Source organism: Erithacus rubecula, assembly GCF_903797595.1.
Source record: "Erithacus rubecula genome assembly, chromosome: 2".
NCBI lineage: Eukaryota > Metazoa > Chordata > Aves > Passeriformes > Muscicapidae > Erithacus > Erithacus rubecula.
In genome coordinates this window covers 75,615,100-75,628,432 of record NC_136685.1, presented here as the reverse complement: position 1 = coordinate 75,628,432, position 13,333 = coordinate 75,615,100, and the positions used below count along the sequence as shown (strand labels likewise).

Here is a 13,333-nt window from a genome sequence, read left to right as displayed (position 1 = left end):
TTCTAAATCAATCTCATTTCCATATATTGAACAGTGTTTTTAACTCAAATTAGATAGCAGCAGAAAAGAAAGACGTTTGATAAATAAAGTGATATGTATTTCCAATTTACTTTTAAATACCCAGCTTGAGCTAATTCCTTTCATAAGAAACAGATGCCAAGAGAGTTTTGTTAGCCCTCTTAGTGACTCCATATTCTGCAAAGATTTTCAAAGGGATCACATTCTTCAGATTACATCATTTTTATCACAAAATCCGATTGGATATTAGAATGGATATTAGCAGGGGAGACACAAGGACCTACAAGATCTTGACCTACAGGACAGATGGTCAATGCATTGTTTTCTTCTCAGCTTCCATTCTAGTCTTTTGACAATGCATTTGCTATCTGGGATAACAAGCCAGAGTCACACAATCACTTTCGAAGCAGAACTCAACCTCTGAACATTTGAAACAGAAAGGAGATGAACTATCATTTCACATAAGAACAAAATTACTCCTCAAAGTAGAAGAAAGCTGAAAAATGGCTGCCTCAGTAAAATGACAGTAACTTTCAATTGGGCTTGAATGAAGAAAAATGGTTCTCACCCACTGCCTTCATTTGTTTACCAATGGCTTGACATATTTCTTTGGCAGCTGCAATCTGTGCTTTCTCCCCCAGCAAGCTGCCCACAGTTGCTCTCAGGATAAAGGACACACATCTTCGAGAGTAAACAGCCTCCACGTGGGTCTGAGTTGCACGAGGATGGGACACCAGATCGAGCACATGGGACAGGAACGTAGCAAAGTTGCGCTCCAGCCACTGCCCTCCCAGTGTTGTAACAAAGACAACGTAGGCCTGCAAATCCACAAGTCACACAGCAACCCAATTAAAACACAAACAAAATCTATGTGAAACTGCAGCCAGACTCCAGCATAATGCACAATAGCAGCAACACCAGTTAGCAATAAGCAACTCTAACCTAATGAGGTTACTCAGCATGAACCAATTCAGTATCCATGTCTTTGCTGCTGAAACTCAGTTTTCTCCAGTGCCAAGAGTAGCCCCTACACTGTGATGCATAAAATACCCTTTGAATGACAGCAAATAAAACCCAGATAATTGCTTTAAATGTGCCTCTTTCCAAAAAAAGTTAAGAACACCATGCAAATAAAAGCAGCAACATCGTGTTCCAATTCACAATGAAAACCTGGCATATTCACAAAGTTCACTTGGAAAAGGCTGCGAAAAAAATAGAGGATTTCACAAAATAACCTATGATCAAAGAATCTGGATCCTGGGAAGTTATTGTAGCATATTGAAATAGACGTCAGAGTGAGAATGTATGAATTTGAAGGGATGCTGCCACTACCCTTCTCTCTCAGACAAGAGGAGCTTCCACATTCATCAGATTTCACCTACTCATGAGAGATACATGAAAAGAAGAAATGTAGTTTAAGTAATCTGAGCTGCAGCTGAGAAAGGAGCCACAAAAGGGTAACAGAACATCCACGCTAAAAAGAAAAGAAATTTTCAAAAGGAATTAAAATATATTACTTACTAAGTTTTCAAATATTTTTGCAAATTAATCTCACTTAATATACACTGATGAGTAAGTTTTCCTTAACTCATATTTTGATCTATTGTTACTGTGTATCAATAATCAGATAGGTGAATGATACCTCATGTACATCTCACAAAAGAGAAGAGCCAAATTAGACCTGTAAATTAACTTACACAGAACAGAAATTTTTCCTACTAGAAGGGTTACAATTCTGTACAAATTTTACTTCACTGAAAAAATTACAAACCTGGGTAACGCCAACTCGCACTTCCCTATTGACAGATCCTCCTACTTTTAACATCTCTCCACCACTCTTCAGGAAACCAGATCCCCCTCGCAGAAATCCTGTGGCCATGAGCTCCAAGACCTCCTCAAGAGTGGCTCTCTTCACATTTTGCCGCATCACTTTTGAAAAAGAAAAGTAAGCATTTGTTCTGAAAATTCCAACCAACATAAGCGATGATCTTGAAGCCTCACTTATTAATTCAAAACTGTCTTGCAAAAACAAATCTAATCAATATTTCAGATAAAAAATTTTTTGCTTAAGAAATAATAAGCCACTTTTCCCAAGAGATTTTTGATAGTTTGCTCTGTCTTTTCTTTGTATGATTACAACAGAGATTCTGCACTTTTTCTAGCTTATTGTTTGTAAAAACAAACAATCCATCTACCAGCTTCCATCTACAGGAACAACAATGTGTCATGCAGGACTGTCATGTAACATGGTACTGAAGGTTCAGCTAAGTCTGCCAGTGTAGACATGGAATCCAGAAGGGCTCATACCTGTTGCTTGTTTTGGTATCAGAGCTGTAGCCATGACTGTCCCCAAAAGCTTTGACACTGCAACCCGCACACCATAGTTTGAGTTTTCCAGAGCTTTAAAGCACAATGTTGCAACGTTCTCTAGTTCAGCTGTCCACATAAACACTGCTTCATTCTGTAGTTCCAGCAGACACTGTAGCAAAAAACAGATTCCCTAAGCACCAGGAGACCATTCTTACATTTTATCTATGTATCAGACTGCAATAGTCAGGTTTATGCAGGAAGTATTTTAACATGAAAGTTTCAATAATTAATTTACACACACTCTACCATATGCCAACTGTCTTAGCTGAGTAAACAATCAGAAGAGTAATGGAAGAGGTTAATACATAAATGAAAAAATTAAAAGAAAGCTCAACACAAGAACCATGTTACCAAAAACCTCTCGACTGAGGCTCACAAATAACATATTCTATCCCATATTTTTTTACCTGTGAAATAAGTCAAATGTCCGAGCCTGCAGTGTAAACTGGTAAGGACCTACCTTGTACAACTAATTATCAAATTTCCCTTTCTAAACAGAGGTACCAGCTCAGCTTCAGGTACTCAGAGCACAAGAATTTCTGTGACTGGTGAGCAGACCCACCTTAGCCACTGCACACCGCACAGCCATGGATCTGTCTGTCAGCAGAGACCGGGCATTCTTATAAATATCACGGTGACAAGAAGCTGCTGCTCCTCCAAGGCCATTGAGAACTTTCTGCAAACTCATCAGGATTTCACTGCGGCCCTGAGACTGCACACACACAAAAACATTTAGGCAAAAATGTGGACACAGCAGTTACACTAAGAACCAGGTATATGCTTTTGCATATTCCTGCTTCTATGCAGGAATGTTTTCCCAAACACTGAAAATGAAGGCATAGATAATTGATATGCAGCTGATTTTAAATAGAAGTAAACACCATACACAGTTTCACTTAAAAATCCCTCAGATGTCACATAAATCCAGCCCAGGCAATCCAACAAACTGGCTCTAGGTAAAATGCTTCTGCACTGCCCCACTATTTATCAACTGCAGACTTGGGAAAAAAAGAAAAAGCAACTGATAAGAGAGAAAGGGAAGCCCAAATGCTTCATGCTACACCTGCACACAGGCAGGTACTTATAGTCTGAGAGCACACAGATGCACAAAAACAAATAAATAAATAATCACACAGGTACAACAACACAGCTGAAGGAAACAGCTTCCACCACAAGATCACACAGTCAGTATTTCAGCTTGTTCCAACAGAGCTATTTGCATAAAATCAGACCAACTGACAGTTCAGGATACATTCTCTCAATATTATGACACACTCTCTTTTCAGGGCACAATGTATTCTGCTCACATACAGAGTAACAACTTCCCTGCAAAATTTAAGTATTCCTTATTTGTTTTTAACAACGGAATGTTTATTCAGAGTACATGGGCAAAAATCCCAACACAGTAATCAGAAATTACAGATACAATCATTTCTGAATTATAGTTACTGATGCTACTAGGAAGCAACTATTACAATCCTCATATGATAAAGTCTAAACTTTCTCCAGTAGACTTGAAACTAGCTAGGTAAGCGATTTGCATCCTTCAGTGCAGAAGAAAAACAAACTAGGCAATTTGGCAAATACCTCTGGAGGAAGTAGGTTTCAGTTTAAAATCAAATTAAAACCATATAATAAACTGAAACTCACCTCTGCACTTTTCAGAGACTTTAACAGATTATTCACAGTTTCTGGAAAAGAACTACCCAGCATTCTGCCCATTTTTTCATAAAATGCTCCAACACATGCCACAGCAGCCCTATGAGAAAACACAGAAAAAGAGTACACATATTAATGCATCATCCACATGAAAACAAATAGTTAAATAGAAATGTATGTTCACATCATCATTGATGAATAAAAATCCACTGCTGGCCACTACTTGTACTGGCTGTTTAACACAGGCCATTTAAATATTTTTTTTTTCTTACCAAAAAAAGCAACAGAAAGTTACCAGCTTTTAAGAAAACAAATATATTTGAAAGGGTATTACTACAGGATCTACACATAGAGTGAAAAATCCTGGAGAAAACAAGATAGGCTGAATGATAGACTGTCATGTATCCTGACACATTTTTAGAGATACTGAATTATGGGGTTTTTTCAAGACTAAGAACTTAAAATACAGAAATTATTACATAACACAAGAAAATTTGCAAGCACTTTAAAAGCTCTGGATCTGTAAACAGTTTTTTGCATGTTTTTCTTGCTCTGCCATTTAAGATTAGGAGTATTTAGCTATCACCACATCACAGTTATATACACAAACTGTTCCAGGACACTCACAGAACCAGCTCCTGAAAACATGAACTTTTTAATCACAAAGGAATGGGGCCTCTGTATAAAAATCTGTAATTACTAGCTAAATAGTTTTTAGCAAAGTTTTGTCCCAAACTCCTTATAGCCTCCCCCTGAATGGGCATGTGTCCATTAAAAAAACCTTCTGGACTATGACTTGGTAGCACAAATCTCAGAGCATATTATAGTAGAAAACACTTCCACTTATAAAAGTTCCTCACACAGTTGCAAGAGCTAGAAATAAGATGACGGTGCCTGCCCAAACATTTTTTTTTTTAACAGACTATTTCAGATTTTATTGTCAAGTCCTATTGTTGTCATAATGTCTGAAGACAAGACCAAATTTGAGTTCATTAGACACCATGAACATATGAAGCAGTACATGGGAAAGTGCCAAAAATAGTTTCAGTGGAAGTTGTTAGTGGCATTTAACCAAATTCCTACCAATAGAACTGCTCCTATGACTAAAGACAAACTGGATCACACATTTCCATATGCAGAGACTCTGCTTGAGAGACCTGTGCAGCTTAGCATGGCAGGGGAATAGAAAAGGCAACATTTCACGGGGAAAGAAACTTGATTATTTGGTTACAATTCTCCAGGCACAGATTACACTCTGGTTTGACAATCAGCAGGTTCCACCTTTAATGGGGTACCTTAAAGGGAGCACAATCAGCAGTAATCCCACTGGTGGTATGCCTTCATTAACTGTTATCCTCTCCATGCCATAAGCAGGTGAAGAGTCATAACACAGTACTTTGCCTAGAGAAAACCATTTCACTTTCACATAGACATGCATGTGTCACCTTTGAGTCCTGCCCTGCACAATCTCAATCTAGTACTTCTCTCTGCTATCTACATCAAGCATAGGTAGTTCCAAACAAGCACCAAATACAAGTAAACATAGTGTGCACATATATAGGCAGCTTCTTCTTTAATATCCAGGACCACTTGGCTTAAAAATCATTCCCCTTTCCCCAAAACATACAATTTTGTGGGCAGGTAGGCTGCAGTATCATCTTTGCTCTTGATGATGTCGTTGCACTTGTCAAGTGTCTGAAAAACAGTGAAAGTGTCTCCAATGCTGTAGAGAGCAGCGAGATTTTTTGCAAGCAGCTTCCGTGTGGGTGGCCCAGGGGAACTGCTGATGAGTCCTGTAAGCTGTTCTACAAGTTTCTTCTGTTTTTCCTTGACATCTGTCTGTTAACAGACCAAAAATAAATAAGTAGTTAAATCCTCTGCATTGCTTCTAACACCCAGAAAAATCTACAAGAAATGCAAGTAACCCTTATACCACTGCCAACTGTATGTACCTCAGCAAATTGCTTGTCTCAGAGAGATATGAGATACATTCAACAACAGCAAAGACTGATGCTAAATGCTCAGAACTAGCTGCTGTCCTATTTAATTTTTACTGTTTCAAAACATTTACTAGCTGCCCACATTGACTGCCTACAACTAAACACTTAAAATCTACAAATCAGCACAGAGACTCTTCAGGCTGAAGCTGGAACCATACAGGTACCATCTGGCCATTACCTGTTAACTTTCTCTGGCATGAAATTAATACCAATGTATTTTAAAATAAAGTTTCTTTAGAAAGAAGGGGTGGGGAGGAAGCCCATTAAATTACCTTGTTGGCAGCTACCAGCACTTTATCCAAAAATCTCAACCATTCAAAGATAAAAACTGGTCTCTTTGCTTCTGTGATTTGAGCTAATGCTTCCTCGTTCAGTAACAAACTATGAGCCAGCTCCATAATGGGTCAAATTCCAATTTTATTGCAAAGTTGTGTAGAAACACTAAAATAAAAATGCAAATATTAGTATAAAGTACAGTACATCAGTACAAAGCTTTGAAAATCAAATGAAAATATTCAGCTTGCTTAGACTTGCTTTAGCTATAGTCCCACATAAAAGCTACTCACATATTTACAAACTGAGTCCATTCATTAGTATTTCAGGGAAAGGAGGTGTTCATTGTAAAAAGAGCACCTACAGGCAATTCCAGGGTATCAACTCCCAAACAAGAAAAACATACCAAAGTCCCTGTTTAAAGAAGGTAAAGGAATCATCTCACTGTCTCCACTTACATGAAAGAAAAAAAAGATTGTTGCAAGTCAAGACCCTTGAGCACACTCCAAAAGCCAGGACATTAACCTGGTCCCCTTCTCAATAGCCTTCAACAGACGAGCTGAGATGAGCCCACCACAAGGAGGAATTTCCAGACAATTCAAGTTTGAGAGATGCAGGAACAGTGATAGGATTTGGCACCACTGACCTAAGATTTCCCAGATCCCAGTAGCCTTGCTTTAAGTGCTGGACAATAAGCTCCCTGAAATCCAGCAAGCCTTAGGGGTGACAGCCTGGGACACAAGCAGCAGCCTACAAACTACTGCAGGTCTCCCAGCAGGCAAGATTCTGCAGATGGAACACTGGTGATTCTGCTCAGTCAATGAGGGCTGGCATCAAAGCACTACCAGAAGCACACTCAGTGTAAGCAAACACTCTGCCAACTTCATCTTAGCAAACCAGCTGAAAAAACATGTAGCTATTCGATGCAGAGCTGACAGAAGAAAAAAAAACCCCACAAAATTTACCTAAAATCACAACATTAAATCAATCACCTCCAGCAAAAAGAAACCCAAAAAGCAAAAAAGCAACCCAACCCCAAAACCTGAACACAGTGATGCTGAAACTAGGATCTCAGAGAAAGCAACACAACTACAGGGTATTATGTAACACATCAGCTTTCAACAGACATCATCTTTTGACAGCTGCACAGCTCCACTTGTGCTCTCAAGAGCTCACAGCTGCTTCCTCATCCATGGTCAAACTCAAAAAATTCTTAAAAGTCAAATGAAGTGACTTAAATTGATTTTTTTAAACAGTCCTCAAATGAGATCCTAGTAAGGTGATGTATTACTACTGTATTAGTTCTAATTTCACCTTAATGATTTGGTCCTGATCAAACTAAAGCATCACAATCTCTTCAATGCTAAGGCTGCTCCCTGCACTTCAGCATTTTGCTTATTTTTCACTGCAGAGAGTTCCAGCAAAGGTGGAAGAGCCACACAAGGAAGCACACACAGCCCTCCCTAACTCCTCCAGACATTTTCTGTCGGGTTTTTTTCGATTTTTCTTTACATTTATAAAAACTGAGAAGGCATTGCCAGTCACTAACTCTGACACATCACCTCAAGACACCTTTACTTGAGAGCAGAGACGCAATGAATGATGGCACTGTGATTCTTTGGATATCATCCCAGAGATCTGCACTGCTTGTCACACCCACACAGCACATAAGTACCATAAGAACGGTTGGACAGCACAGCTCATTATTCATTTTCGTCCCCACAAAAAAAGGTTTAATTTGTCTCCAGCCATAAGAGCCTTGGACACCTTATGCACCATCCCCACATTCCCGTATGGCTTCATCCAAAATGCAGGGACACAAGCTCTAAGCAACCAGACCTGTACATCCATTCAGATGTGCTGCTGAAGCACAAGGCATCAGACACAAATATCCAGCTAGCTGAAGAGTCAAAGGCAGAGCCACTCACGTAGACAATCCAAAGCTCACTTACACTGGCCAAAGGTTTGCTCCAAAAACCAGTGAAAAGCAGTGAAAAACTGAGTTCTACCGATCCTGGTAAGGACATGGTCTTGTTGTGCATGTTACAAGAATGAAATAAAATTCACTGTGATCCCCCACAGGATGCAGGGCCAAAGCCGATCAAAGCCAACCAGCAGCCAGTGAGGTATGTTGGAGCATTGCACAGATAAGAAACGTTCAGATGTATTAAAATTCCTTTCTATTCCACAGCTGTTTTTCTATGCCTAAATCAATTATTTGTACTTCATCACGCGTGCACTTCAGGGGAGTGACAAAGCCGAGAAACAGGCAAGTTAGGCAAGTCACACACTCCTGAAAGACTCCATCAGGTGAAAAGCTTTTCACGCCTGGGTCCCTCTACCTGCATGGGCGACTTTAATGAGCTGTAGCACCATTCCGAAAGCCCCTTAGGAGGAGGCACTGCCGCGGTGCAGCGCCGGCCGCCAGCGAACGATGCCCCGGCAATGCCACCGAGGAGACGAGGCCGAGGGAGCGATGCTGAGGGACCCGAGCCCCGCACACCGAGCGACCCCCGCACACCCAGCCCCGCACACCGAGCGACCCCCGCACACCCAGCCCCGCACACCGAGCGACCCCCGCACACCCAGCCCCGCACACCGAGCGACCCCCGCACACCCAGCCCCGCACACCGAGCCAGCCCCGCACACCCAGCCCCGCACACCGACCCCGCACGCCGCCAACCCGCAGGAAGCGCAGACCCTGCCCCGGGCCGGGCCGCTCACGGTCACTTACGCTCCTCCCGTGCGGCGGCCGCGTCCCGCCAGCTCCGTCTGCACCAGCCGCGGCCCCGGGGCCGGTCACGGTCACGGACAGGCGTGGGCGCGCTGTGCCAAGCTCGCCCCCGGCCGCGGCACCATCACCGGCGGGCTCTGCCGCTTCAGCCCCGCCGCGCCCAGGTGCGGCGGGTGTGCAGGGGCGTTGAGGGAGGACACGAGCGGCTCTGCCCCCAGCCCGGCCCCGCCGCAGCCCGGTAGCGCGGAGACAGCGCGGCCGCGCAGCAGGAAGCGGGCGAGGCGCAGGCGCCGGCGGGCGGGGGCGGCCCGCGCAGGCGCCGCGGTGCGACCGGGCCGGGCTGGGGCGGGCGCGGTTCCCGGGCAGCTCCTGCCGCTGTCCGCGCTCCCGCGGCTCTCCCCGCTCCCGGGGGCTGGCCGCCGCTCGGCGGGGCTCCCGCGGCTCTCCCCGCTCCCGGGGGCTGGCCGCCGCTCGGCGGGGCTCCCGCGGCTCTCCCCGCTCCCGGGGCCTGGCCGCCGCTCGGCGGGGCTCCCGCGGCTCTCCCCGCTCCTGGGGGCTGGCCGCCGCTCGGCGGGGCTGCCGGTGGTCGGCTTGGAGCAGGGCGCGGGTGTCCCGGGGCAGCCCAGCCCGGCGGGTTCAGGTGTTTTCGTCCCTCGACTCCTCCGTGCCCCGTCGCAGGGAACGCGCGGAGAAATAAAATGCTCGCTGACGCGCACTGATGGTGTCTACAGTCGAGGCGTCGCAATAGAGGCGTGTTAAGCATGGAGGAAGAAGAAGACTATATGTCTGATTTATTTATTAAGTAAGTAGGCAGTTCTCTTTTTTTTCACCCCTCCTAAGTGATTGCAAACCCTTAAAAAAATGCAAAAAATGTTTGCTGGAATTACTCGCAGGCAGGATGTAAGGCCGGGCTTGCCCATGGTGAGGCGAGTGAAGGAAGCTATTCAGAAAGAAGAAAAGCAAAAAGAAGCCAATGAGAAGAACAGACAAAAAAGCATAAAAGAAGAAGAAAAAGAGAGACGTGACTTGGTACTGAAAAGTGCATTGGGCAACGAGAACAAAGGCTTTGCTTTGCTGCAGAAGATGGGCTACAAGAGCGGCCAGGCCCTTGGCAAAAGTGGTAAGTTTGTCACTCTTGGGACGTGTGTGTCTGTATTCAGCTATACCTAAATATTTTACAGATGCAGCTGTCACTTCATTGTTGATCGGTCAATAAGTGCCTCTTGAAGAGCCATAGCATTGCAAAACTGTGAAGATGCTGTGACAAAAGAAAATAAGAGAGCAAATCCCTACAACTGAAGTAAAAATAGTACAGGCTATTGGATGCAAGGGAAGATCAGCACTGGCAGCTCAATAAATGCACTTGCATATGTGCATACCTACAGGAGTTGCATTAAGGATGTTTTCATGGTTTTGCAAAGCTAATAGTGTTCAAAAAAACATCAGACCCTTTTGAAAAATAAACAGTGCATACTGGTTTACCCTTACGAAGCCTTAATAGATGAAGTAGAATCAGTAAAACAAGGAATCAATAACTGCTGTGCCAGTTCAGTGTCTCTGGCAGACAATCACAATGACTGACTCAGACAAATGCTTTTTATTCTTCATCGTTGTTGTGAGATTGCCAAATGAAAATGCTCCAGAATGTGATAACCTTCATCATAGGCATGTTACACCTGTCATGTTGACACCTTTTATTTCAGTTTGGTCCTGTCATGAAAAAGATCCATAGGATTCCAGCAGACAAGCCATAAATGAGAGGGAGTTTCCAGTACAGCTGTGTCATTTGTAGTGCACTAAATGTATATCAATTGGGAAGTTTTCAACTTCCAACCAAAAAATTTATAGCAAATTTATGGCAAAAGCAGCTTGCCAACTTGAATATACTGCACAAATAATTGTTTGATAAAAATTCCATTTTTTAAATTGCCTTATTTTTTTCTCTCACAGGAGAAGGCATTGTTGAACCTATTCCTCTGAACATAAAAACAGGTTTGTGGTGCTTCCTGATTTATTTAGTTGGATATCAGAGCCTCTCAACTGCTTACATTCGTCTTTTGAACTTACATAGGCAGAAGTGGGCTGGGTCATGAAGAATTAAAAAAGCGAAAAGCTGAAGAAAAACTGGAAAGCTATAGACAAAAACTCCATATGAAAAAACAGGCAAATGAGCAAGCTGCAGATCAGTTCAGGTAAAGTCATACAAATGATATTCCAAGCATTGTCTAAATAGCACTTCTTTTTGTGCTTTTTTTTTTTTTTGGTTATTCTTTTAATGTGCTACTATTTTTTAATGTTTTGAATGAAAGGTGAGAGTTAGAGGATAATTGTTTCTCAGTTCTAAAGCAAAAGCATATAACACTGCAATGCTAAAAGCATGTGCTTCACCATTTAGCTTTGCAACTGTTAATAATGCAGACAGTATACATATGACTTATCCCAGGTCATATGCAGCTTTGTAAATTTGAGAAACATGTACTTTGACATATGAAGTCCACAGATATCACTGAGCAATGTTGGTACAACGGTTTTAAAAGTCGGGGTATAGTTTTAGAGATTGTGTTGTTTGGTTTTCTCCTGATTTGCTTGTAATATATGGAGAAGAGAAGCTTAGGAAAGATGATGTTTAGTGAACCACTTTTCTATGTCTTAGAAAAACCTGATGAAGAAACAGTGTAGTGTGGTCAAAAAAAGTATCTTGAAGGTATAATTCCCAAGAAATACAAGTGTGCTCCCACAGAAACAATGTCAGAATGACTTAACTTCAATGTTGTTCAGGTCTAAGAAAATTAGTAGGAATAGTAACTTAGATTTTTGGGTCTTGTAAAGCTGTGGACTGTAATGCATCTGTCACTGTGTGTCTGCCTGCTTATTTACCTCTGCTTGTTCTTAACAGAATAAGATTCAAAACCAAGCAAGAAGAACGTAAGATGGAAGGGGACCTGCGAAAAAGCCAGAGGGCCTGCCAGCAATTAGATATGCAAAAAGTGAGACCTGGAGGGTTTTCTGGGGGGTTGGAAGGAAGAAACAGAGGTTAGAGATACAGGCTACAATTTAGTGCCTCAGTTCTTAGAAATTCTCTAAAATTGTGGAGTAACTAGCTTGAAGTCTTGATGTTTGGCAAAACTTCAGTCCTCTTAAAATATTTCCAAGTTTATGTTTGTACCATTCAGATAGTTGAAGGTGCACACCAACCTTATGGTAACTTACATGAGGACTTGTGGTTTTGCTTCTGCATTCTTGTGGTTATTTCTGAGCTGTTTGCACATCTTCCAGTAGCAAGTATCAGGCCATCCTTATTAATGGTGCTGTTTGCTTCAGGTGAGGAAGCAACATCATCACACAGTGACTGACATTAGGAATGGATTCTGGAAGTTACCTTGTTCAGCCTTCCTCCCCAAGCAGAGTCACTTACAGCAGGTTGTACAGGACCAGGCAGATCTTTGGTATCTCCAAGAAAGGGGATCATCATTGAGGGAATCAGCAGATTCACCAAAGTAGCATTAAAAAAACAAACTAAAAAAACCACACAAAACTAAGTACCTTCCACTTGCAAGGAATAACATGAGCAGTAGCAATGAACTACTATGAATTTTTGCCACTGGAAAACTTCAAGTTTTTTTTTCCCCTCTATTAACCAGGTGGAGGTTAATACCACCTCACAAATTCTACTGAGACTGTTCAATACTACTTAGTTTGCTTCAAATGAGGTCAGTTGAATTAAGCTTAGATCATCCTTGTTTACTTTTCTTCCTTTAACTTTACTTGAGGTGAATTAGGAAGCACCTTGTGATCTCTTGATAAAAGAACTTGGGGCAGCATGTCTTCAATTGATAAACAAGGGTATCTGCTCACTGGCTTGGTGTGGGATTATGTTGCTATGTAGCCCTGCAAATACCAAGCACAGATGAAATAGGACTAGGTGCTAGCATTGGCATGCATTCCATTGTTTAAAAAAGAAAAGTGAATAATCTTTCTTTTGGACTGCTCTACTTAGCTACAGCTTTAGTAATTCTTGGTTGTACTATACATGCAAGTTTTAAAGGCTAATAGCTCACTTCCTAGAAATTAATTTATCCAGCATCTTACAAGAAAACTTATAAAGACAGATAACTTCCATTTAAATCCCTTGTTATTTAAGGATATCGATGTTCCCAAGGAGACTTGGTTTTGGATAGAACCTGAAGAGGAAGACAAAAAGGATGAGGAAGACAAGGAAGATGAATGCACGAGCTCAGACTTAAGTGTAAGCTCTTCAGCTGAATTAATTGTTTCATAC

At 42.2% G+C, this 13,333-nt stretch overlaps 2 protein-coding genes across 4 annotated transcripts in view; one reads left to right on the top strand and one right to left on the bottom strand.

The window, feature by feature from the left end:
• Positions 1 to 9,372, bottom strand: part of HEATR5B (HEAT repeat containing 5B) — a 57,352-nt gene extending 47,980 nt beyond the window's left edge. Inside the window, exons 1-8 of the mRNA XM_079332351.1 lie at positions 9,055 to 9,372; positions 6,320 to 6,488; positions 5,675 to 5,886; positions 4,039 to 4,147; positions 2,951 to 3,100; positions 2,326 to 2,497; positions 1,790 to 1,947; positions 587 to 836 (exon numbers count right to left, since the gene is read on the bottom strand). Of these exons, the coding sequence (XP_079188477.1) occupies positions 587 to 836; positions 1,790 to 1,947; positions 2,326 to 2,497; positions 2,951 to 3,100; positions 4,039 to 4,147; positions 5,675 to 5,886; positions 6,320 to 6,445 (1,177 nt within the window). The 5' untranslated portion in view covers positions 6,446 to 6,488; positions 9,055 to 9,372. The remainder of the gene's footprint in view (positions 1 to 586; positions 837 to 1,789; positions 1,948 to 2,325; positions 2,498 to 2,950; positions 3,101 to 4,038; positions 4,148 to 5,674; positions 5,887 to 6,319; positions 6,489 to 9,054) is intronic.
• Positions 9,373 to 9,538: 166 nt separating this feature from the next.
• Positions 9,539 to 13,333, top strand: part of GPATCH11 (G-patch domain containing 11) — an 8,310-nt gene continuing 4,515 nt past the window's right edge. Inside the window, exons 1-6 of one of the 3 annotated variants that reach the window (XM_079332531.1) lie at positions 9,539 to 9,856; positions 9,948 to 10,174; positions 11,005 to 11,046; positions 11,126 to 11,246; positions 11,951 to 12,041; positions 13,196 to 13,300. In XM_079332531.1, the coding sequence (XP_079188657.1) occupies positions 9,816 to 9,856; positions 9,948 to 10,174; positions 11,005 to 11,046; positions 11,126 to 11,246; positions 11,951 to 12,041; positions 13,196 to 13,300 (627 nt within the window). In that variant the 5' untranslated portion in view covers positions 9,539 to 9,815. Of the gene's footprint in view, positions 9,857 to 9,947; positions 10,175 to 11,004; positions 11,047 to 11,125; positions 11,247 to 11,950; positions 12,068 to 13,195; positions 13,301 to 13,333 lie in introns of all 3 variants that reach the window. The other 2 variants (XM_079332533.1, XM_079332532.1) reach the window with 2 other exon arrangements.